Source organism: Melitaea cinxia, chromosome 14 (genome assembly GCF_905220565.1).
Source record: "Melitaea cinxia chromosome 14, ilMelCinx1.1, whole genome shotgun sequence".
Taxonomy (NCBI): domain Eukaryota; kingdom Metazoa; phylum Arthropoda; class Insecta; order Lepidoptera; family Nymphalidae; genus Melitaea; species Melitaea cinxia.
The window spans coordinates 14,647,907-14,675,508 of record NC_059407.1 but is presented as its reverse complement, the minus strand read 5'-3'; the positions used below and the strand labels follow the sequence as shown (position 1 = coordinate 14,675,508).

The 27,602-nt window shown below is 32.4% G+C and overlaps 1 protein-coding gene across 1 annotated transcript in view; it reads right to left on the bottom strand.

The window, feature by feature from the left end:
- The window catches only part of LOC123659540 (transmembrane protein 64), a 33,054-nt gene extending 5,706 nt beyond the window's left edge, over positions 1-27,348 (bottom strand). Inside the window, exons 1-2 of the mRNA XM_045594749.1 lie at positions 26,559-27,348; positions 12,790-12,945 (exon numbers count right to left, since the gene is read on the bottom strand). Of these exons, the coding sequence (XP_045450705.1) occupies positions 12,790-12,945; positions 26,559-27,098 (696 nt within the window). The 5' untranslated portion in view covers positions 27,099-27,348. The remainder of the gene's footprint in view (positions 1-12,789; positions 12,946-26,558) is intronic.
- Between the last annotated feature and the right edge of the window lie 254 nt (positions 27,349-27,602).

The window sequence follows — 27,602 nt, the reverse complement described above, 5'->3', positions numbered from 1 at the left end:
TATATACTTCTTCTTCTTTTAAATTCTAGCTTCCTCTAGGATTTGCCAATGTCCGAGTAATTGAATTTGTTCTGTTATTTTGAAATTGACTCTGAGATTACAAATTTGACTGTGAGATTACAAAATTATGTCAGAGAAAGAGAATAATTTAAACTCTGTTGATCCACCTAAAACAAGACACAAACAACTCGCACGATTTTTTCAAGTGAGTGACGCAACTATAATAGTAACGTTAAACAGGGTGACATCTGTCAAATATGTTACTCATGGTAGCGAATTGTATGAAAATATCGGCGCTCTAGAATGACATTTACGAGTGTAGTTAACTTAACTGTCCTGTACGTCTACCATGAGTTTTTGTTACAAGCGCACATGACATAACTACAGTAGTAAACGTAGAAACGCAACAGGAATAGTTATCTATACCATACCTATTATGAGTATTTCTAAATTTCACTATAGAGTCTATCGAGCACTCGATAAGACTTATAGTTTTAAATCCGTTATATTGGTATTAGTTATTAATATCTTTATCTCTTTCTTCCGTATAGAAAAAAGAAAGAGTAAACATGATGACTTTCGAATGAAGTGAGGTCTAAACGAAGTTTAAAATAATCCGACAAAAATGCAAAGCAGCATATTACAGTGTATTCATGCGAGCTCAAGAACTTCTAAATTTTTTCAATTTATTCCGTCAGTTTAAATGTCTAACTTAAGTTGTTGTCAAACACTTGTGAAACAATCATATTGTTTACTTGTTATACAATAATCCTAAAACAACAAAATATAAAAAATGAGAACTAATGCTTCCCAGTTCGAACATGGTGGTTTATATGAAAAAGTAAGTGTTTATTTAAGTGTTATGGTTATTTATCTCTTTCTTTATTAACGTAAATCGTGATCATAATTTTATAAATAAATTGTATAATTTGTATTATATTATTATGTTATTTCGTAAATTGAATATAGAAAATAATATTGTTATATCGTAAATTGTGTTTTAGGAACGGGGCTATGTTCTACCAAATATAATGCAATTAAATAGTATATAAACCTAATAATTATAAACTTCTCGCACGATTTTTTCAAGTGAGTGACGCAACTATAATAGTAACGTTAAACAGGGTGACATCTGTCAAATATGTTACTCATGGTAGCGAATTGTATGAAAATATCGGCGCTCTAGAATGACATTTACGAGTGTAGTTAACTTAACTGTCCTGAGAAAACTTATGGTACCAAATATAGTAATGATAGTATCCGGTAGAGGCGCTGCTCAACTTGCCATACAAATTTTCTACTACACTCGCTAACGTGTATCGTCTCTGGAAACTCATGGTAGACGTACTGAGAAAACTTATGGTACCAAAGATAGTAATGATAGTATCCGGTAGAGGCGCTGCTCAACTTTCCATACAAATTTTCTACTACACTCGCTAACGTGTATCGTCTCTGGAAACTCATGGTAGACGTACTGAGCTCTTCCTTACATTCCAGTATACGCAGCGTCACAGACGGCCTCAGTTATGTTACACAGATGTTTTGTAGTATTTAAATTTGTCATACAAATTTTATTCATATTAAAGTAATCTTGTTTTATAAAAATATGGACAAATTAATTTTTACATAGACTTTTTAATTTATAATAAATGATATTATTTTAATATGGAATCCATGGTAAATCTTGTAACGGAACGTTTTAACACGACACGAAAAGACGCTACGACGCCATTACGCTTTATTGAATCGTCGTTTCGTTTGTATTTTTTTTTTTACAAATCAAAATTCAAATTATACAAATCATTGCAAATTATACAATCATTCACCAAATTTTTTGTTTTATTCACAAGATGAGTAAAGTAAGTATTATTTCACAAGAAACTTATTATTTTTATTCAATTAATTGTTGCAAAAGAGCAATATCACTTGAACTGCTACTTGAACTTGAGTCTGCCATTATTTTTCACTCGAAATTAATTTTATTTTAAACAAAGAAAATACTTTTTCAATTAATAAATCTTAGTTATCCCCCGAAAACTATAGATCGGATATTGTTGTTACTAAAGATAACTAACGCTACTGACAGATAGAACTCTATTATTATTGGGACGCTTACACTGTCATTTTCATACGAACTGTTATCTCTGGTAAGCTATCCTCCCTCTCGTCGATAGACAGCTTTGAAGGATAGGATTGCCTATCGTCGACAAGTTTATTGGGTCAGTAAAATGAATGATAGATAGATATTTCTGTCTCTAGTAGGACATAACCAGAGATAGATTGAATATTGGGTTCGGCCGTTAGATAGTGTCAGACAGACACTGTGTCGCCTAGGTAGCTCTTTAGGATAACGCAGAGTGGCTTAAGCCCTGCGCCAGCCTCTCGACCTCATTGGCTAACGGCCGAACCCAATATTCAATCTATCTCTGGTTATGTCCTACTAGAGACAGAAATATCTATCTATCATTCATTTTACTGACCCAATAAACTTGTCGACGATAGGCAATCCTATCCTTCAAAGCTGTCTATCGACGAGAGGGAGGATAGCTTACCAGAGATAACAGTTCGTATGAAAATGACAGTGTAAGCGTCCCAATAATAATAGAGTTCTATCTGTCAGTAGCGTTGGTTATCTTTAGTAACAACAATATCCGATCTATAGTTTTCGGGGGATAACTAAGATTTATTAATTGAAAAAGTATTTTCTTCGTTTAAAATAAAATTAATTTCGAGTGAAAAATAATGGCAGACTCAAGTTCAAGTAGCAGTTCAAGTGATATTGCTCTTTTGCAACAATTAATTGAATAAAAATAATAAGTTTCTTGTGAAATAATACTTACTTTACTCATCTTGTGAATAAAACAAAAAATTTGGTGAATGATTGTATAATTTGCAATGATTTGTATAATTTGAATTTTGATTTGTAAAAAAAAAAATACAAACGAAACGACGATTCAATAAAGCGTAATGGCGTCGTAGCGTCTTTTCGTGTCGTGTTAAAACGTTCCGTTACTAGATTTACCATGGATTCCATATTAAAATAATATCATTTATTATAAATTAAAAAGTCTATGTAAAAATTAATTTGTCCATATTTTTATAAAACAAGATTACTTTAATATGAATAAAATTTGTATGACAAATTTAAATACTACAAAACATCTGTGTAACATAACTGAGGCCGTCTGTGACGCTGCGTATACTGGAATGTAAGGAAGAGCTCAGGTGGCCGGTCTATCTACAGCTAACTGGAGATAGTAGTCCCCTATGCGAATTATTGGGACAACTACAAAGGATAGATAGTTAGTTATTAGCAGTCGATGATAACTACCTATCTCTATCTTTAGATTGAATATTGGGTTCGGCCGTAAGCCCACAGGAACGACGAGTCGATACGTGTGGAGCCAGTTCGGCTGCAGGAGTCTTTCGCATTTTAGAGACTCCACTCCGGGTTTCAAATGAAGTTTTCCTTCTCCAGGACCCTGATGATTTTGGGCCAGGTTTATCCTTCGGTCGCCTTTTACGACCCCCACCGGAAGAAAGGGGTGGTGCTAGTCTACTCGGCCGACACCACACGGCATACTACGGCAACTAAAGTGATCAGTTTCAGTAATATTAATCATGTTCATATATTTTTTTTTAAATATTTAATTATGTAACATTAAAAATATAAAAAACAATGATATTAAAATTTTTAATAATAATAAAAAAATTAATAAAAATCATCTTCGATAACCTTTCTAATAAGGTTACAGAAATATTTCTTTCCAACAATTTTGACAAAAATAGCCTTGTCAAATAAAAATTAAAATCATATCGAGCTAATTACACGAAATAACTTTACATTTGAAATTACGCGGTTTATGGTAAACTCGCGTGTCGAAAGTATGGCTGTAAAAATTACAGCTACATAAAACCATATGACTCAGGTGCTAGGCATTTTCGTACGCTAGGTAATTCTTATTCTTATCACCAAGTAGCTAATTTTCATTTATTATCTACAACTTTACAATGTTATGTTACGATGAGAAACAGAACAATTTTCATTTACTATAAATTATTTCTGTATATATTTTTATATTACAACATTTCGAACTGTTTTATTACACACTACGGCCCCAAGTGGATCCTGTGTGTTTGGAAACACACAACAATAAAAACAAAAGCCTCTGACAATAAGCTATACAAATATTACAAATATTTACAAGGATCAAAATCGCGAGCAATAAAGGTTGCTTTGACTACTGATTGACACTAGTCGAAATCTGTTTTTCAAGAGTCGACATTTTTGACATGATCGAAGTTTTTAACCGACTTCCAAAAAAGGAGGAGGTTCTCAATTCGACTGTATTTTTTTTTATGTATGTTACATCAGAACTTTTGACCGGGTGGACCGATTTCGACAATTTTTTTTTAATCGAAAGGTGGTGTGTGTCAATTGGTCCCATTTAAATTTATTTGAGATCTAACAACTACTTTTCGAGCTATATCTAATAATGCGTTTTTACTTGGAGCTTTTTTCGTCGACCTACGTTGTATTATACCGCATAACTTTCTACTTGGTGTACCGATTTTGATAACTCTTTTTTTGTTGGAAAGGGGATATCTCTAGTTTGGTACCATAATATGGAAACCAGGATCTGATAATGGGATCCTAGAGAAATCGAGGGAACTTCTTGAAAATCCGCAATAGCTTTTTATTGGGTGTACCGATTTTAATAATTTTTAATTTAATCAAAAGCTGATGTTTGTCATGTGGTCACATATAAATTTTATTGAGATCTGATGACTACTTTTTGAGTAATCTTTGATAACGCGTAGTTACTTGACCATTTTTTCGTCGATCTACGTTGTATTACTCGTCGATGTAATTGAAGTCGGTTTTTTTTTCGTTTGCGAGCAAACACAATTTTTAAATTGGTATTTGTGTATCGTTATGAAAAAACTAAGTACAGGGTTTTTAAAGTAATTTCGATAGGGACTTACAACAAATTTAACGCAGACCGTAGCTACTGATTATTGCGTTAGTTTTTGCGGATTCGATACTCGAGTCTGACTAATATTTGTATACGCTATACAGAAATGACGCTTTGATAATTGTCGTGGCATGGGGGCTATAGCCGTTTTTGCTTGTGTCCTATGTCTGGACCATTGATACATGATCTCCTGTTACTAGTGGTCGTTAAGCGTTAAGCGTTTATTAAAATAAAATAAAAAATATAATTTGTTTTGCTCAAGAACCGTTTAGTTTCGAACACGACTGTTTTGCACAGCAGGAAATATCCTGATTCGTGTGTTGAGTAAAATAGCCAGAGATCCTGGGGAATTCGCTTACGATTGTTGTGGTGTTGCAGGCGTTCACAGAAACTGCTTAGTATTAGGTGGGCCGTATTATTTGTTATCCTAATCGTATAAAAAAAAAACTACATCAAATCTAAGGTTAGGGAGCAAACCAAATCGTTACTCGATTACGAGAACCGGGTTATAGCAGTTTATTTGACATCATCTATTTATAGAGTAAGGCAGAGTTTACCTATTTTGAAAAGATTGTGTTCACGAAAACGACATGCGGTATAGTTCGCGTCATGTAAAAAGAACGCTGAAAGAAACTGGAGGGGGTGCGTTTGCGCATGGGTATACTCGCGCACAAGTACTACTGTTTTATTTTTTAATTAGGCTTTCACTCGCGGCTTCGTATAATGGTTATTGGTAGGTACATTAAAAAATACTAGAAATACAAGTGCGAATAATTCGGACTAAATAAGTATAATAATTATCACTTTACAAAATCGCAATTTTTTTTTAAACAAAAGCAATAACAAATTTTTTAGTTATTGAAATGTCGTATTCAAAAATAATAATTATCTGTACTCTCAATATTCGTATCTTAATAGTTGTTATGTGTTTAAAATAATAAATTGATAATTGTTTTTTAGTGAAATAAATAGTAAATGGAGAATTTTGTAATTTAAAACTTTTGTGCGCGATAATAATTTGAGTCGACGTCGAACTGTCAACCGCTGTCAACCAATAGCACACCGGCAAGCATGCGACACGTGTAAACACTCCCGTCCCCCTACCCCGTACCACCAAATAGACCGATAAATCGCTTCTGCGCAGCTTCAAGGCCAGCGTTCTTTTTACATGACGCGAACTATATCTATGTGTACATAGCCTCAGTGACGTCATGGAATGTTCTCCGATCAGACTGTCGCGCTATTCGCATAAAAATTAAACACCTGCAAAGTCTAATAATATTCCAAGCATACAAATTTAATTGCACGAAATAAAACAATACGTACGAAAGTACTGTCACCTTGAATAAAGGGAAAAAATGTTTGTCTGTATGTCCTTTATTGAATCGTAAACTATGCTTTCGATTATGTCTTGATCTTCAGCAAAGTGTTGTGCCTGAGCCCACAAAGGTTTCTGAGTTGGTACGACGAAAAAAAAAGCATAGCAGGGTATTACCTATTTTTTATTAGTTACAGATTTTGTGGCAGCAGGTAAAACGGTTTACTCGTAAAATGAGATATACTATAATGCATTTTATAGAAAATTTTCCTTATACAACATAACTTTAAAGGTATGTTTTAAAACCGCAAACATTAGACCCAGTGTCTATATTACAGACACAAAAGTAATATTTAATCAGAATAATCTAGCAGCTAAAAGTGACATGTGGAATAAAAAGCGAGAACGGTGTCAATGTCTAAGCACTCGATACGAAGTGACACTCCGCAAGCGAGCTAACGAGCGCCCATCGATATTGTTGCTCCATCGACAAAATATATTAGACCTTAATTATAAAACACGAATATATATTGACTGATACCTTGTGGATAGCATTAATACGATGAATTATGGATAAATTAATTGATGTTTGTGACTTTCTCACGCAAAAACTACAGCTCAGTAGGTTTTTTTTTTTATTAACCGACTTCAAAAAAGATGGAGGTTACTCAATCTATTTCTGTATGTTCAGGGATAACTTCGACGTTTATGAACCGATTTTGATAAAAAAAAATTGTTGGAAAAGAGATATCCTAAGTGTGGTAGTATGATAAAGAAATCAGGATCTGATGATGGGATTCTAAAGAAATCGAGGGAAACTCTCGAAAATCCGCATAACTTTTTACTGGGTGTACCGATTTTGATGATTTTTAATTTAATCGAAAGCGATGTTTATCATGTGGTCACATTTAAATTTTATCGAGATCTAATTACAACTTTTGGAGTATTCTTTAATAATGCGGATTTACTTGACTATTTTTTCGTCTACCTTATTTAATTGAAAGTTAGTGGTTGTCATGTGGTCCCGTTTAAATTTAATCGAGATCAGACAAGCACTTTTTGAGTTATATCTTTATATCTAATCATTCGTATTTACGTGACAATTTTTTCGTCGACCTATGTTGTATTATCATTGTAGGTAGATAGCTAAAGGTCCAGACCAACACATAGGCTATTATTTATTCCGACATTTCCACGGGCTTTTAAATTAAGCGGATGAAACTGCGAGGTACATCTAGTTGAATATACGTCAAAGATTATCATTTTCATTGTGATTTGAGGAAGATATTTGACATAAATTTTGATTACTACGGAGTTATCAATAAATATTATCTTAAACAGATTAACCTTGAATTCAGTGTAAAACGAAATCAAATATAGAGTACTTTAATTGAATTAACCGAAGTAGGATTTAAAAAGCACGAACCGTCATATTTTAAATTAAATAAAAAAAAATCATTATTTATAGAACACGAAGTTCCTTCGGATAGTAGTATAGAAGCAACACAATTTGAAAAAAAAATGTTAAATTATATATATATTTTCTAGTTCTTGACTTTTTATTTAATTTTGTTGTTTCGTTTTTAATTAAGTACATAAAAGTATTTAGGAAATTTAGTATTTTAGAAAACAACAAATACCGTAAAATAAAATAAATCAAAGAAAATAATAATAATTCCAACTATTAAGTGAAATAAAAAACACGTGTCTTTATTTTTTTTTTTTGTCGACAAATAAAATTACATAAATAATTTAAAAAAAGTTTACTAGTAATATTTTAGTTTTACAAACGTCATATTATACAGTCGTGTGACTGATATTACGTCACTTCCATTATATATTTTTCTTACGGTTTTAGTATCACATTTTTTTCAGTTCGGTCGCCCAGCCAAATGTACTGGTACTGGTACTACTAATAGCAATAGTACAGCAGTGCTATGATGATATGTAATACGGTATACAATATTATGCTCAATTTCAGAAAAAATAATTTATTATTTTGACTTTTTCGATTTTATACAAAAACCAAAAATAATTCTTTCGGTAATGGTAATACGAGTACATATCCCTATATTAATATTACATTAATAATAATAATAATTATTAATGTGTATGAAGAAATCAAGTGTAATTAAGTGTATTAATAAGAAAAAAGTTAATACCTAATGTCGTGGTGGAAGTGTGGAAAAGTTTACTTGACTCGTTATGAATATCATAATTTGCTCTCATAAAAATAACGTACGTACCCACATTGTTGTCTAGACCTTTGCGATATTTATGCATACATTTCACACTAATCTCAAACTGAAAACGAATAAATCTTTAGCATACCTATATTATTTAATTCTTTTATCAACCAAGGCTGAATAGGACACATTAATTACAACAACTAAGCATCTCAGCATTGCAAGTATTCAATGAATCATAAAAAAAAAAAAAACTCATTAAGAAGGATATAATTGACGTCGAATAATGAAGATAAACTATAAATGAAACAATATAGATAGGTGTAGGTTTATTAGACTGGCAGTGGAAGCCTCTTACGTCACGTGGTCCGTGACGTCAGAAGACGCGTGACATATTTACAGAATATACCCGAGCTGTTGAACTGAACTGAGCCCGTAACTGTACCACAGCTGGGCTTAGAGCTTAATCCCCTACGTTACTCCAATACGTAATGATCCTCGAGTAATGATCGTTATCAGATATCTACAATAGCAGTACATCGGCACAGTGGACTCACAAGTACATACATATACTAGGAACAAATAGGTATTTGTTTATTTGTTCACATACAAATTTGTTCAATGAACGGTTATTAAATAAAGTTAAAAATTACAGACGTCATACAAAGAAGGTATTCTCAATAAAAGATAATGTTAAACCAACAATGTGACGTGTGCCTCCGACTCACACTTTATGTAAAGCATACATAATATGTTATTGTATTGACGTATGAACTAAACTTGTTTAGAACTTCTAAAACGGAATAAATATAAATGTAAACACATACGAGTAGACGTTTCTTATACAAGATATTTTATCTACCTTACGCTTCAGCCTGTAATATCCCACTACTGGGCATAGGCCTCTTTCCCCATGTAGGATAAGGATCAGAGCTTAATCCACCACGCTGCTCCAATGCGGGTTGGCGGATATATTCCCTACTACGAGTAACGATCGCTATCAGCTGTACATGATAACAACCGGGACCGACGGCTAAACGTGCTCTCCGAGGCACGGTGGGGAGACTCACTAAGACTGAACAAACACCCAGACCACGGCAAACACCTGTATGGCCAATACAAATGTTTGTCATGTGCGGGGATCGAACCCGCAACCGCCAACGAAACAGGTACAATCCATGGCTGTAACCGCTGCGCCAACGCGGCGTCTATATTATATATTATATATTTTATCTACCTACTAGTAGGTAAACTAATATTGCATTTTTTGTGAAAAATTTGAATTCTTAATAAAATATTTACTATTCCTCAACTCAAATTCAAATTTATTTTTTAACCGACTTCCAAAAAAGGAGGAGGTTCTCAATTCGACTGTATTTTTTTTTTTTTTTATGTATGTTACATCAGAACTTTTGATCGGGTAGACCGATTTCGACAAATTTTGTTTTAATCGAAAGGTGGTGTGTGCCAATTGGTCCCATTTAAATTTATTTGAGATCTAACAACTACTTTTCGAGTTATAACTAATAATGCGTTTTTACTTGACGCTTTTTTGTCGACCTACGTTGTATTATACCGCATAACTTTCTACTGGATGTACCGATTTTGATAATTCTTTTTTTGTTGGAAAGGAGATATCCCTAGTTTTGTACCATGATAAGGAAACCTGGATCTGATGATGGAATCCCAGTGAAATCGAGGGAAACTCTCGAAAATCCGCAATAACTTTTTACTGGGTGTACCGATTTTGATAATTTTTAATTTTATCGAAAGCGGATGTTTATCATGTGGTCACATTTAAATTTTATCGAGATCTGATAACTACTTTTTGAGTAATCTTTGATAACGCGTAGTTACTTGACTATTTTTTCGTCGATTTATGTTGTATTACTCGTCGATGTAATTGAAGTCGGTTTTTTTTTTCGTTTGCGAGCAAACACAATTATTAAACTTGTAGTAGATGACACTTGATTTTAATAGGGGTTTTCTAAAATATTAATTCATTAAATTAATTGATTTATCATTTAACTTTCTTATTAATATAATTTTTAACATTTGTTACAGAGTTTATGAATTATATGTAGCTTTTAAATTATTTATCTATACAAATAAATAAAATTGGAGTGTCTGTTTTTAATATGAAAATAACAGCTTTTTACTAAATGCTTATGGGCGTAACACGGTACATATACCGATATACCACTTTTTTTTGTCTGTCTGTCTGTTTATTCCAGCTAATCTCTGAAACGGCTGGATCGATTTTGACGGGACTTTCACTGCTGATATAACAAGCAGTAACTTAGGGAACTTTTATTTTAATTTTTTTTTGTAACTGCAAACTGAACAATATTTTTTTTTAATTCCACGCGGACGTAGTTGCGGGCACAGTTAGTATATTATATATTTACACAATTAATGTCTGTTTAAATTAGTGTTTAATTGATTGATTGGTTTAATGGCTTTCAGTTGTACCAGTGGAGCACGGTTGATTCCGCCAATGTCACGTAGATAATTAGTGTTGAAATAACATTAGATGAACCTTTACTGTCACGTATATACGGATGACAGAAGTAATCTCATTAGGCCTTCTTATTAACGATTTTCCCTGTAAACTTTTTATTTTACTGCTTTATAGTGTACGTTTTACCTAAGCGTAATCCTGTTGCTTTGATGCCTGTAATGACACATTTAAATTGTACTGTCAATTGACATCCTGTACTAAATCGGGCCCTCTTCACTACACGTGACGAGATGTAATGCGCCGTTGTTTATTGAAAGACATAAGTAAGACAATAGTAAGTAGTAGTAATAGTAAGTTTTGCATATAAGGTACCTATTAATTGTGTGTTTGTTTGTGTTGTGTTGATAGAGCCCGTGTGTATGTCTGTGAATTATGTGCGTGTATTTAGAATTGCATAGATGGAAATTTCCTATCAATACTTCCTAAAAAATAAATTGCTCTGAAATTTTTACAAGTATAATAACAATTTATTATTATGACAACTTGCCAAGTCGACGTCCTTGATTTATTAAAGATGAAGAAAAAAAGTTAACAAAAAATCCAAAAAAAATAGAATAAAGCATAGAATCTTTAGCGAACCTAATCCGGTATCATTGATTAAGATTCACTTTAAAACCGATTTGGAGTCGCTTATCACTATAATCTAATTCACATGAATGATATTTATCTCTTACTCTTTTCGACGATTATTGAACAATTGTGTTAAGTTTCAAAAAAAAAAAAAGAAAGAAACTGACACCAATTTATATCGACAAGTATGCAATACATTATTGAAGATAACTCAAAAATTACTTGTCAAATCTTGCTCAAATTTAAATGGCTCCTTATTTGGTACCGCCATATTTTTATCGTAAACATATTAACTTTCGTTTTCAATTTCTTTTACACAAACTTTTCAATTTGGTAGAGTCGCGCAATTCATTTTTATTGATGTGATTTTCGGACTACAAACGTCATCTTGGGTTCGTAAACATGTAATGTTTGATCGAGTATACTCAACGTAACGTTTCTACCGAGCACACATATCACCAACAATTGAATAGAAAAATGATAGCAAAGTTGCCTTTTATACCGCCATTAAAATATAAATATACCAAAATACTCAAATCCAACAATTATAATGCTAACGACCAACCCAGAACACTTACTTTCCTGGAATTGAGATACATGCTGGATATAGACCTCCTTCTACCTACATGTAGAAGAAGGATCGAACTTAATACACCAAGCTGCTCCACTGCGGGTTGCGGATATATTTCCTACTATGAGTAACGATCGCTATCAGGTATATGATAACAACCGGGATCGACAGCTTAATGTGCACGGTGGGGAATCTCACAAGGACAGACATCCAAACCGGATTTTTTTTATATCACTAGGTCGGCAAACAAGCGTACGGCTCACCTAATGGTAAGAGATTACCGTAGCTTATAGACACCTACAACACCAGAAGCATCGCAAGCGCGTTGCCGACCCAATCCCCAATCCCCACTGCTCTGGTCACCTTACTCACTAACAGGAACACAATAACTGCTTGAAAGCAGTATTATTTTGCTGTGATCTTCTGTAAGGTCAAGGTACTACCCCAGTCGGGCTGTTCCAGATTTTGAGCAGGGAATTCCTGCTGTGCCCTACCTCAGTTAAATAAATTCAATTAATTAAAATCAATTAAATATTTGTAAAAATACAAAAACCCACCCCGAGCGGCAATTAAACCAGCAAACCACCAATGTTTATGCTGGTAAATAGAACACGCAATAGAGCAGATGGTAGTGATAGAAAACATACCTGAAATGCGAATACGATGTATCCAGTCAGGTGCGACTCGTGTAACACGTCGTGCATGGACCGTAGCGTGGAGCCGAGGTACACGTTGATCACTTGAGCTGGCAGCAGTCCCAGCAGCGTAGCCAGGTGGTAGCCGCAACCACGCACGTCGCTTACCTGGTGGAAAAGTAAACATACTTAATAACAACGACATCGTTCAATATATCTATGATCTTTTTTTTATACTTCCAAGGTGGCTCACGTTGGGAAAATACGATCATGTGTTTATGTTAAAACACATGTCTAGGTGACTAAACAAACTTTTTCCTGTCTCGGGAAATTTCAAACACGTAAGTTTTAAACATTCGTGAATTCTCAGAAAATTTTCCTATTTTTGACGCAATTTTTTAATTTTTCACTCAGAACCTTCTACAAAGAATTAGTAAACTTAAAAAAAATGCCTAATCGCTCCGCACATTCTCGATTTCTGTTTTTAGCAACACATTTATCAATTCATCTATATAAAAACTTTGTAACCCTTTCACGAAAATTGTGCGGACGGAGGAGTATAAAATTTCGTACATTTCATATAGTTTATATAAAGCAAGAATGGCGAATGTTAATATTTTTTTTTAATTATGCATAAAAATATATAAAATCAATAAAAAAATATATTACACACACTACCATGTATTTGACACACACACACGCATATTATATACTCTCTTGTTGATTGTCAGTCTGTAGTCAAATTGATTTTTTTTTAAAAGGTTCTTTACTTTCATAATTTTTGGTTTTCTTAATTTAAGTTTTTAATTATGGTTGAGTTTCGACCTCTGGGCGACCACTATTTTTTATAAATAGCTAAATACAGTTAACATAGTTACGGTCAATTATTAGAAATCTTATTTACTTATGTATATTCTGAAAATCAATCCTACCTACGATTCTTATTGTGATATATCATGACTGTTACGAATTGGGCCGGAATTTATCGCTACTCTGTTACATTTAGGACATGTTTGTACGACATTTGTCCCGTGACAATTCAGCTATCTATTGTCTATGTTTATCAACTGAAATTAGTTGAGCTTTACGGTCCCAGTAAGATCGTAGAAGTTATAAGACCGTGGCAAAAGTTTTTTTGAGAATAATTGATATCTTTGATGATAAGATATAATATGCATATGTGTATATTAAACATGTCCATACTCCTGATGGCTTGGGTCATAGACACCTATCGAAAAACATTGAATTAAATCAATCATCGGTTGGATCTTTTTATAACTTAAGTAGCCAATAAGTCAGAAGTTTTTAAAGTGATACTCCAACAAGAAATGGATATTTTAACGGAAGCTAGAAGAATGAAATTAAATATGTAAATTTTTAATTAGAAATAAATAGAACAGTAAAAAAGTTTTCGAAATTTTGACCACATAATGTAGATAAAAATATAAAATAAAAAAGAAATAAAGTTGATATGTAAGTAAGGACAAAGCAATCAATAAGGCTAATTAATGCTAAAACAAATTACATTCAAATACAATAGTAAAAAATACAGCGCCACTGTAGGTAATTAATTTAATCGCACAAACAGTAGAACACGCAAGCTATTTACACTTTACATGCATACTTAATAAGTTAAAGAAATTTCTGTAACAGTAGATTAACACGAAATAGTCGTCGACGTTTAATTATTAAACATATTATATACCTATAATTTTTTTTCTGCGAGGCGGATTTGCCATTCGCAGATGTTTAACTGAGGTAGGGCACAGCAGGAAATCATTACAGCCTATACAGTCCACTACTGGACATAGGCCTCCACAAGTTTACGCCAAAAATAACGTGAACTCATGTGTTTTGCCCATAGTCACCACGCTGGGCAAGCGAGTTGGTGACCGCAGCAGGAAATATCCTGCTCAAAATCTGGAGCAGCCCGAATGGGGAAGTACCTCGACCTTACAGAAGATCACAGCTAAATAATACTGCTTTCAACCAGTTTTGTGTTCCTGTGGTGAATAAGGTGACCAGAGCTCCTGGGAGCAATTGAGTTTGGGGTCGACAACGTGCTTGCGATGCTTCTGGTGTTGCAGACGTCTAAAAGCTACGGCCATCGCTTATCCTAGGTAACTTTTCAGGTAAGCCGTACGCTTGTTTCGCGACCTAATTATATATATACATTTTATTACACACAACCTTACAGTCCGCCTGATACCGCAACATTAAGATAGCGGAAACATCGGGAATATTTGCAAGTACGTTATAAAGCTGAAAAGTTTGTTTGTTTGCTTCAATGCGATAATCTCAGGAACTACTTGTTGGAGTTGAAATATAGGTTAATTTTTCCTCATATTAAGGCGTATGAAACCGCAGGGCACAGCTACTAATCTTAATATATATAAATCTCGTGTCACAATGTTTGTCCTCAATGGACTCCTAAACCACTTAACCGATTATAATAAAATTCGCACACCATGTGCAGTTCGATCCAACTTGAAAGATAGGCTATATTTTATTTTGATATATTAATTATTATATTTAAGAAAAAAATAAAGAAGGCGGTACAAAGTTCGCCAGGTTAGCTTGTATTATTATATATTTAAAACACAAACAATAATACGATTAAATAATAGAAAAACCCCGAACAGAGACTACATCTATCATTTATCAAAGCCATTTTCCTTAAACCTTCCTATCCGTAAATTTAACAACCATGACTGGTATCAAAGGTTTCGCGCATACTTATGATATAATTATTTTGGATTTTAGACCAATATTGTGAATGAAACGAATCGTTTTCTGATTATAGGACCCGAGCTTATGTCAGTTGTAAACATCAAAACGTAGTGTATTTGGTTTATCTTTTTAGAGTTCTAGACATATGGTGACACAGATAGGAAATAACTTCTACTTAGAATCTCAAGTTAAGGCGACTCTGTATCGTAGGTAAACTAGTGTCTTAATGTCAAGGATTATGTTGTCGAAGTCAAGGACGTTTATATAGAAAGGAATTACGTGCAGAATGACATGTACTGTTTTACAGTTAAATCATTAAAATAATGTATAATGAAAAAGAAAACGTTTATTGTCTAACACACGAAAGCCGAATTTGAGTGATTGATAATACTTTTGGAGGACGATGAAACAATGTCACGGGTCATTGAACTGCGTTTTTAACCGACTTCAAAAAAGGAGGTTACTCAATTCGACCTATATATATTAAAATGTATGTTCGGGGATAACTATGTCGTTTATGAACCGATTTTGATAATTCTTTTTTTTTTTGTTGGAAAGGAGATATCCTAAGTGTGGAATCATGATAAGAAAATCAGGATCTGATGATGGGATCCAGAGAAATCGAGGGACACCCTCGAAAATCCACATAACTTTTTACTGGGTGTACCGATTTTGATGAATTTTAATTTAATCGAAAGCCGATGTTTATCATGTGGTCACATTTGAATTTCATCGAGATCTAATTACAACTTTTGGAGTAATCTTTGATAATGCGTATGTACTATTTTTTCGTCTACCTACGTTGTATTAATTGTCGATATCGTAATTGAAGTCGTTTTTTTTTTTCGTTTGCCAACAAACACAATTATTTTTATTTAGGACAATATTTTCATATTACCTCTTAAATTATTAAAAGGCTTAACGATCTACAATAAAACTGTAACTAAAGTTTAAAACGATTGTCGTAATACGGAAATAGAGAAATGTTGATAGAGCGGTAGAGCACGGGAGTTTTTTTTTATTATTTTATTTTATCTAAGTGAAACCTCAAAAGAGTTAAATCAATAATTCTTACATTACGGCATAAAATAAACGCGATCACTTCATACGTTAAATTTAATAAGCTTTGTTACCAATTGGATCGCCTTATAAGGAAGTTACTGTGTGTTGGTTTATCTGTAGTGATGATTTGTACACGGACAGCTTAGAGGTTACATCAAGTTTAAGTTTTTTTTCCCGTTGGATTTCTATATTTACGAAGGGTAGCAAGGAACATTAAAAAATTACAACTGACATTATAACCAATTAATACGATAACTTCCATTTAAGTTGTTAAAAAAAACTCAAACAATGTTACTGTGGCATTGTTTTTTTTTTTTTTTACTTTGTTCCAATATACAGAAGCAATATGGCACGCTCTACATTATGTTCCAAATACATTTACTTGATTTTTTTTACATGTTAAAATCACACATGTTTATGTCACTCATATCAATACATTTGAAATCACATAAAAAGAAACAGTCAATTTCAAACGATGTCAACATGTGTATTTATATGTACAACTAGCTGTAGCCGCAACTTCATTCGCGTGGGATATTCTATCTGGATATATTTCGCGGGGATTCCGAGGTAAAAAGTTGCCTATATGTTATTCCACAACCTTCCCTATCTTCTAGTAAAAGTCTCATAAAAATAGGTTCAGTTGTTCCGGAGATAAGCCCAGACAAACAGACAGACAGGCAAATAACTTAAAATCGTTTGTAGTATTGTGTAAATAACTATATGAACGTGAGTATTGCTTACTATAAAGGTACACAACTACACACACATAGAAGAATATACTACATAATATTTTAATAGGTATGTGTGCCTATGTGTTAATTTCACACATGAAAATTCAGCATGAAAACGAGCAACCTTGGACGAAAACGGTTTAGGTCTTTCGCATCTTTAACGACGATGGAATGTAAACACATTTTTTATGCTATGCAAACATTATGTTAGTAAAAACCGATACCGGCTCAAAAAATTCTGCACGACATGCGCGGATGTAACACGGATATTATCAATAAATATTTTATCGCGGTTTGATTTTAATTTTTTTTTTTTCACTGTCACTAGGCCGAGTTCAATGATAGCGTTTTTTGGTATTTGATTCAGCTTTCTTGAAGTCGTTTTGCTGTTAATAGACGTTATACTCATTATATTGACTTTATTTCGTCCTTTCCATACCACAATCTTTCTATCCATCCATTCATCAGCCTTTAAGAGTCAATTGCTGGACATAGGCCGCACCTAATGTTACAAATTAAAATTTCAATTATTTTTAAGTGAAGCTATCACCGGTTTTATATGCAGATTCTGAAGGGACTCCGCAGTTTTTCATTAAGAATATATTAATTATGTCTCAAGTTCTAAGATTCCGCAATGTTTGAAGACAAAAGTCTTAGAGCAATGCGTCCTGTTTGTGTTAAATATACGGAGGCGAGACGTAGACAAGTTTAAAGTCGCTCAACGTGCAATGGAACGGGCTATGCTTGGGGTTTCTCTCAAAGATAGGATTAGAAATGAGACTATCCGCGAGAGAACGAAAGTAACCAACATAGCCCACAGAATTAGCAAGTTGAAGTGGCAGTGTGCTGGTCATCTGTGTCGCAGGATCGATGGTCGTTGGAGCAGACGGGCCCTGGAGTGGAGACCGCGTCTTGGCAAACGCAGTGTATCATCATCACATCCTCCGGCCTGCTGCACCGACGATCTACGTAAGTTTGCCGGTGTAGGCTAGATGAGGATTGCGGAAAACCGTCTGGCGCGAACTTGGGGAGGCCTATGTCCAGCAGTGGACTGCGATAGGCTGAACTGACTGAATTTGTTTTTAAACAGGTAATATCTTGCATTAAATACAGCGTCACTATGTCATCACATTTTTATGATTTATTTAATCCTATACCGAATAATAAAATAAATAATATAAATAATACAATAAATAATATAAATAATAAAATAAATCATACATATATAATAAAATAAATATAGTTTAAACTTATTGTCATAAAATTTTTGTCGTTTGTCGGATTTTATCATACATGCGAATATCATAACCCAAAGTAGACGTTTACTTTGTGCAGTCGGAAACTTTTGAGTTACAATTTTGTTATTCCTTCTCGTTTATATTATATTGCAATTATTACTACTTATATCAAAACGATCAATATCAATATTTAAAAAGTGGTAAAACTTTACTATATTTTAACGAATCTAGAAATGAACCCACTTTAATGGCATTGTTAAAAACTAATGCTAAGTACGGAGCAAGGTAATCAATGAGACTAATTAATTTAACTGAAATGCCCCACAAATTATTTGTTCTTTTAATACCAAGATTTTAAAATGATTTTAGAATATCTAATGAATCAACCTATGAGAATGGAAAATCAGCATTACATTTTCTAACGCTATTTTAAAGAAGTTGAGTAGAATTTGTTGAAGATCGATTCAGTCGAGAAGTTAAATCAATGGGTATTTTATCGAAAAACGCTTCAAAGACGTTTGCTAACTTGTCATCTGAATTTACAATAGCATGATTTATATTTAATTCAATTGGCATAATTTGCTTATTACGTTTCTCACATATACTGTTAATTATATTCAACGTGCACTTAACTTTATGATCAGAATTAATTATTTTATCTTTGATGTATTTTGATTTAGTAGTCATCAGTCTTTAAGAGTTTTAGAATATTAAACTTTACAGCCTTCTGCTTCCATTGCTTTATACCGTACAGTTTGTACAACCAATTTCTACTCTTATAAATACCTTCAGATTCATCAGCCTATTCACTAAATTATAAGTTTTTAGTTTTAAAATGTTATAGAATTTTATCTTAAATTAATTTAAAAAGTGAATTATAAAGTACATCTGGATCCTGTGCCATCATATCTATTTTACATATTTTTTGGGCCACAATATCCTTCAAAAAATTTGTTTTCTTTACAGTTATTGGTCTCCGCGAATTTTTATAAATTCTAATAGAAATTAATATAAATTGTTCGCGAATTTATAGTCATCATCATCATCATTTCAGCCTATTGCAATCGACTGCTGGACCGAGACCTACACAAGTTCGCGCCGAAAATGGCGTGAAATCGCGTGTTTTGCCCATAGTCACCACGCTGGGCAGGCGGGTTGGTGACCGCAGAGCTGGCTTTGTCGCACCGAAAACGCTGCTGCCCGTCTTCGGTCTGTGTATTTCAAAGCCAACAATTGGATGGTTATCCCGCCATCAGTCGGCTTTTTAAGTTACACACACAGCAACACACAATTTATATTAATTTCCCTTAAACTGAAAGTTAAAACAACAGATTTATAGTATATTTTGATATTACTAAATACGTTATCTTTACAAGTAGAAGATGTCTCAGTGACTCGAGTTGGCTCATAATATCTGTGTGTTAAACGAGTTCAACAAATTAATTAATCTGCTTTTAATCGTTGTTTCCGTTTGTCTACGCTAAAATCACTACACTAAAACAAATTTTATACATGAACACATACATTTATCATCATGTTTACGTGTTCACTATCTGTAGCGTAGTACAACGGAACACATAATTCGTACATTTGATCACCAAGTCCACGAGACCGTGACGATAGACAAATCTCAAATGGCGCCTTTAAGTAATACGAATCGATGGGAGAAGGTTATTATCTTTGTGCATTTGCCAACTAAATTGATTACCTCGTACTGCGCATATAGATATGCGCTATTCACTTTACGATACCATTATTCTTGGCTAACGTATCTGGCGTAATGCGTCTCGTTGCGTCTCTCTGCGTCTGGGTTCAACGCGAATGATAAAAGTTAATTTTAGTTAAGAGTATTTTTGCAAGACGGACAACACGCAATACCCTACTGTGCTACTGTACTGTTTACTACAGACCAAAAAAATCTCTATACTACCTCCTTTGTTTGAACGTATTAAACAGTTACAAAAGAAACAAAAGAAACAAAAGACAATAAGTTGGTTTGCGAATGATAAACCTGTAGGTAACTGCTATAAAATTACATTCACAACAATCTTATACTTAACATATATTAAAAAAAAACATGCAACGGAAAAAAACCCGACGCAGCGTTTAAAAATAAAACTAATTGTTTTGTTTCTTAATGTCATTAAATGTAAATAATCAGCTTTTATTTTTAAATATCTTGTTATTTTTCCGAGCATTTTACCGGGAATTGGATCGAACGCCCACTTAAATTCAACTCTTTTGAATTTTAATATCACAACAAAAAAATAAATTTTTACAACAAAACTTTTACAACACAAAAGTAATTTCTACACTTGCCAGCAGAAGGAAAATGTAAAGAAACCGTGCATTTATAAGGAAATTCCAAAACACCTGCATAACAGTAGTTAGAATGGATACCAATCCTTTTTCCACAATCGAAGAGACCTTTTATAGCAAATGGTGAAAGTTTATGTTGATTTAGAGTACCTACAGGTTAAAATGTCCTATGTGCAGAATATGAATACTAAATAATTCTTTCCAAGTGTGAATTCAACTGAAGTAACTGCAATCCATATGTGCGGTTATTCCTGCGTACCTATTTACGCGCTTTTTCTGGACATTTAATCAAGTTCCACCGTATTAGATTGTGCATATAAATTATATATTTTGTAAAAGAGGTAAAAAAAATGAAAAAAGTTTCGCATTACTAAATTTAAGATTTAACTAGGAAGTTCAAAATAAACAGCGGATTTAACAAATTAACTAAATTTTGGCAGCGTTCAAGTAATTTAAGGAATGCAAGCGCCATGTGTTGAGGTGTCAATATACTATTAGATTTTAGCCTGTTCTATCGTTTTTTATATCAAAATATATATGTTTTTTATCCCTGTTAAAATTACCTTTGTTGCGATATTTGATGATTTGCCGATATCTAAACAATTACCTTTCTATGTGATGGTCTAATTTGAGGGAAAAAATGTAATAGACGTCCCCCAAAAACGAGCGATTTATATATATTTTTTATTTTTATTAAAATATACGTTTAAACTATGTACAGAACCGTCTAAATTTGAGACTGAGAATTGGTCTGTTTTTTTTTTTGTGATTTTCTCAGAACTCGACCACGTCTCACATCTCGAAGGGTAACAAACAAATCGATAATCCAAAAATAGATCGCTAAGACGCAACGTTTTTATCGTACGTTATAACACGCTAAATATATATTTGTACACTTATCGTGAAATAAACCGGGTACCCTTATTTTTAACCGACTTCAAAAAAGGAGGAGGTTACTAAATTCGACCGTATATATATATATATATATATATATATATATATATATATATATATATACATACATACGAGTAATGTATGTTTAGGGATAACTTCGTCTTTTATAAACCGATTTTGATAATTCTTTTTTTGTTGGAAAAGAGATCTTACTGGTGTGGTACCATGATAAGGAAACCAGGATCTTATGATGGGATCCCAGAGAAATCGAGGATAACTTGAAAATCCGCATAACTTTTTACTGGGTGTACCGATTTTGATAATTTTTTTATTTAATCGAATGCCGATGTTTATCATGTGGTCACATTTCAATTTCATCGAGATCTGATTACAACTTTTGGAGTAATCTTTGATAATGCGTATTTACTTGACTAATTTTTCGTCTACCTACGTTGTATTACTTGTCGATATAATTGTAGTCGGTTTTTTTTCGTTTGCCCGCAAACACAATAATCTACAAAATTTTCAATGCGGTGTAGTACCCACACACGAACATTTTGATATCCTGTATATCTGATCCATAACGCAAAAATTGTTTTAAAAATTGGACACTTTACTAGCTACCGGTTGTACAAATACTTTGTCGAAGTTTTTTTTTTTAAATCTATACATATAATAAAATGGTAGGAAAGTCGAAACTGTACATTGAATATTTTTTAAAAAATAATAAATAAGGGGTTTGTTTACATAATAAGACTTTTATTTTTGGATGGAGTATAATAGAAGTCATTATCGCTGATTATTAGTCATAAACGGGGAATTCCCACAAGTATAGACGTTACCAGTTGCTACAAAATATTATTCAAAGAAAAGGGATTCTCCGACTTCGCCACAAAATGAGTAATGAAAAATTCCGTACTCCTTTCAATCGGTCCGAATTTGTAGTTGCGTTAAAAATAATATAAAATGTCTCAAATATTTACAAAATATTTTTAATATTTAAGTATTGTTAAATTTTTCTCGCCCCCTAAAAAGTGGACCGCCCCTGCCCCTCACTACGCTACGCCACTGGGTATCGGCACCGATATCGAGCGCTAATCGACAAAGTGGAGATCGTTTTGCGTAGTGTAGTGGTCGGAAAAAGAATATAGTTTTATTTAGTACAAAAATAAAATATAAACGCACCTATTTGTAATAATTAAATATCCATAAAATGTTGAAGTAAAGTTGAAGGTCAGAGCTCAATAGCCGTGCCGATAACTACACTCGCTATACTACTATTCGTGTGATGACGAGTATTATTAACACGTCGCCGGGTTGCTAACTCGCTCTATTGCTTTATGCCAATTATGGAGGTTAATTTTTAATTATATGTGTCAAACGATACTAAGGTATTTGGCGCATTAATGACATAATCTAATTAACCGAACAAGAAATAGTAATTTAGCTCTAAAATTAAGCTTTTGGGATTTAATTATAGTATAGGTTACAATTTTTGATGTAAATATGGGTTGTCTGGAAGAAATGGCTAATTAGCCATAAGTCCGCCCATTGTACTTCACTGTCTGTAACTATCTTAATGCTTTGTTTGTAATATATTTGTGGTGTACAATAAAGTATAAAATAAAATAAAATAAATAAATAAATAGATAGACAAACCCGTTCCGGCTAATACTAGCCGCTTTTTAAAAAAAAATATTGTAAATTTAGAATTTTATTTTTCGTTTCTCAAAAATGTGGAGGCAATTTGCAAAATTCTCCAAATTTAAACTTTTTGAACATTTCTACCGAAGTTTAGATGTAAATTAATTTCTTTTAAACCAAGTCTGATATAATGTAAATTCCGAAATTATATTTTGAGTTTATTACTAAAATATAAAAATGTGCTATACTTACTAATATTTATTTTAAAATATTGTCACAGGTGTGGTGCGGAAAAGTGGACTTTTGAAAACGATATTTTGAAATATCTCAAGGTTTTATATCAGGTTATAATTTTATTATTACATGTTATATGAAAAAAAAAAAAAGAATAAATAAATGCTTTTAAAATAATTTCCTTTACTGACATTCTGACCTTTTCACCTGTTACATTTCTGTGAATAATTTAACAGTACAAACCATGAATTTAACTTGAAACATAAATGTTAAACAATAAAGAAACGTAATGTCAGTGTTTACTGTGACCTTCTACTGTATACTTTAAGGGTTGTTTCATGGAATAAATAAGGTTTTATATGTACGGTTGCTTACCAAAATTAAAATGAAAATTGTATTGGAAAACTATTTATTTATATTGTATTGCTAAACTTTATTTAAGTAAATAATAATTAATTATTAAAAATATTTACTAATATATAAATGATCATCTCTTCCTAAGGTAAGCTTTCACAGGTAACAGGCGACTGATAATTATAGCGACATTTTTTTAACAGAAGGTAAAGTCTTGAAATAAGATCAAAACGCTTTTGAAACGTCTCTTTACAAAATAAATATATATTTGTTTTAATTAATTATAGTTAAATATGAAGCTACCACATATTCAGAATATAGAATTTAAAACCCCACGTTTTTAGTACTACTATGTGAATAAAGATAAAGATTTAAAGTTGACCTTTTTGTTTAAGAATGAAGGAATCTTGGAACTAAGCTATAGATTTCATCAATAAAATAAATTATATATATTTTTATTTTTAAAATTATGTGTAAGGCAAATTGTTCTAACAATAAAACAAAAGAAGATTTAAGGAGTTTTTATATTAAGAAAGAAGATTTAAGGAGTTTTTATATTCTTTAGTTTAATTATTTGTTTTTAGTCAACTAAACGAAATTCATTATTTAAAATAATGAATATGATTGTTAAAATTTACTGAAATACATTGATTAAATACTTAAAAAAAAAATGACCTTGTGAATCTTATATATATTAAGTTTATTTTGTTATACATTAATGTTGCTTCTTTTACTTAAATGGTAATTGTAAATGTAGCATTTATTGTAAGTTTTATATGAAGGGAAATTTACAAAATTAAAGTAAGTTTAAAAAGTATATATACAAAATTATTGATAAATTTTGTTATGAATTAGGTTTTGTATGAGGTAGTTTTCCTCAGATAGCTTTCACAGCAACTGGTTACTCTTAAACGTGTAAAGCAATGACATAAAACACTTGATATGGATCAAAGAGTGAATTAAAGATAAGAAATTTATACAATATGACATATTTTGATGTTTTCTTATCTATTTCTATTATATCAATTTATACATAATATTATAAAGCTGCATAGTTTGCTTCAACATTGTAATCTCAGGAACGATGAGTCTTAATTATTTTTGTTGAATAGTCTATTTATCCAGGAAGGCTATAATATAATATTTCAGTACTTTTTTTTCTTAAATTAAGGCATGTAAAACTGTGGGAGATATCGCTGTCCCCGGGCAATAAAGCGGTAATATCAAAAATCAAATTTTACAGGAGAAATAAAAGAAGCTAATTTGTTTATAGTGCAGTGTACAGTGATCCAAAACAGACGTTCAATGTGTCAAATGAAAGCTATTTTTTTTACCAATTTAAGCTTTTAAAAATAATTTTTTAAAAACAAATCGTATAATTTTTTAATGAAATAATTAAAAAAATGTATAATACAATTCATAGATGATACTATTTTAATTGCAAGATCATTAACAATTACTGTAAAGATGTTCACCGGTTTTTTGTGTTATTTTTCTTAGAGTAATGCAATAATACATAGCTTAGTCGTAAGAGAATTATCCATGCAATAAAACGATTACTGTCATTTATTCTAACGAAATATTAATAAAAAAAACTGAAAAAAATAAGAGTGATAGATTGGTACTCAGAGAAGCCAAAAATTAAATAACATTAATAAGGGTGTAACCGGCGTATACCGCTTTATTGCCCGGGGCCAGCGATATGTAGTGCGTTTATATGCTCTTTTGGACTTTTTTTGAATGATTGAAAAAAGAATAATGAAATCTTTCAATTATGAATTTTTTTGCAGTCTATATTTTATGAGTATTTTTTATATTTGTACAAACATATTTTGTACTTGGCTTCATTATTTTATATAAGTATAAAAAACCCTAATCAGCATCATCATTTTTTTTTATATAATTAGGTTGTCAAACAAGCGTTAGGCTCACCTGATGGTAAGCGATTGCTGTGACTTATAGACATCTGCAACACCAGAAGCATCGCAAGTGCGTTTTCTGACTCCATCCCCAATTCTCCCAAGAGCTCTGGTCACCTTACTTACCAATAGGAACACAACGCTGCTTGAGAGCACTATATTTTGCTGTGATCTTCTGTAAGGTCGAGGTATCACCCATTGGGCTGCTCCATATATTGGGCAGTTAATTTCCTGCTGAGTCCTACCTTAGTGAATCATTACTATAAATGGATTGAGACCAAAATTAATCTTTATAACATTTTATGAGTTCCTATTAAGATAAGCAATTTATAAAAGTGTAAAGGAAGAAATTATTTTTTATATTATTTAACACTAAAAAATTCAATTAAATTATTATAGAAATTTAATATGAAAATTTAATTTAATTCAAAATTGTGTTTTTGTGAAAATATTATATGTAAGTTGTATTAAGCAGGTTTCAATAAAATGCCTTAGCAGATAATATCTTATTAAAACCTCATTTAAGAACATTTTCTATAGTGATATAAAAATGAGATAAAGTTATGAAGCCAATATAATAATAGTAGATTAATTAAAAATAATAATAACTAATAAGTGTTTAGTATCTAAAGATATCTGAGAATATAACTTACAGCGAAAATAGTGTTCTGAAGTCCAAAAGGAATCGGCGTCAATCTTGCGAAAAACACAATTTTAAACGCTTGAGGCCCAGATATCACTTTGAGGAGTGCTCTCGCCGTATCGTTCTTCAGAAGTCGGTCGAGAGGCAAGTATCCTCTCAGCATTTTTAACGTAAAATGCGCTACTGCCACCCCAAAGTTCGCACTCACAACTACAGTTCCCAACCCCTTCAAAATGCCGAACAAGTAACCACTAGTTATTATCAAAACTAAATAACCGATCGTCACGGGGAAACTCACAATTAGGAATAGTCCCATAAATAACAAAAATATGATCTTCGGATCCTGTGCGTCGACCCAGTACAAAATATTCTTCAGGTATTCTTTGAAGAAATATAACACTAAAACTAGACACGTAAGTAATAATATTGAAATAACAATATTAAATAAATAACTATATGTCGTCCTATTATTTATTTTAGCCCATAAACTTTTCTTTCTCGTCGCCGCCGTAGGATCGGCTTGGCCGTCTTCAACGTCTACAATTTCCATAGTTTTACTTTATTGATAACTTAAACACGACTTTTTTATCCGTACACAGAATATTAAGGAATAAAGCAGACTATCATACGCCATGGCCTACTTTCCGCTACTGTTTATTTCGACACTGGATAGAATTTGAGATTGACCGTGTGTGACAATTGTGACGTAAATATCAACTAAATTCCGATTCTAACCAAATAAACTACTATCGAGTCGCCGCGCACCGCGCCAGTTTATTCTCATCATAAGTCATAGGTACCTACTGTCAAACCATGTTAGTCCAATGTCAGACCCATGTCAAACTTATTCTTATTTGAATTATTTTTTATCTACATTAATAACAGACTATATTAATTAATGTAACATGATGCGGGATTGTATTATAAGTACTTCGAGTAGCTTATTATCTTCTCAATACCTATCTTTAAACCAAAATTCATCAAAATTGGTTCTGCGACTTAAAACTCAACTTGCTACCACCAAATATGGATTAGAGATGTAGTATCTATTTTT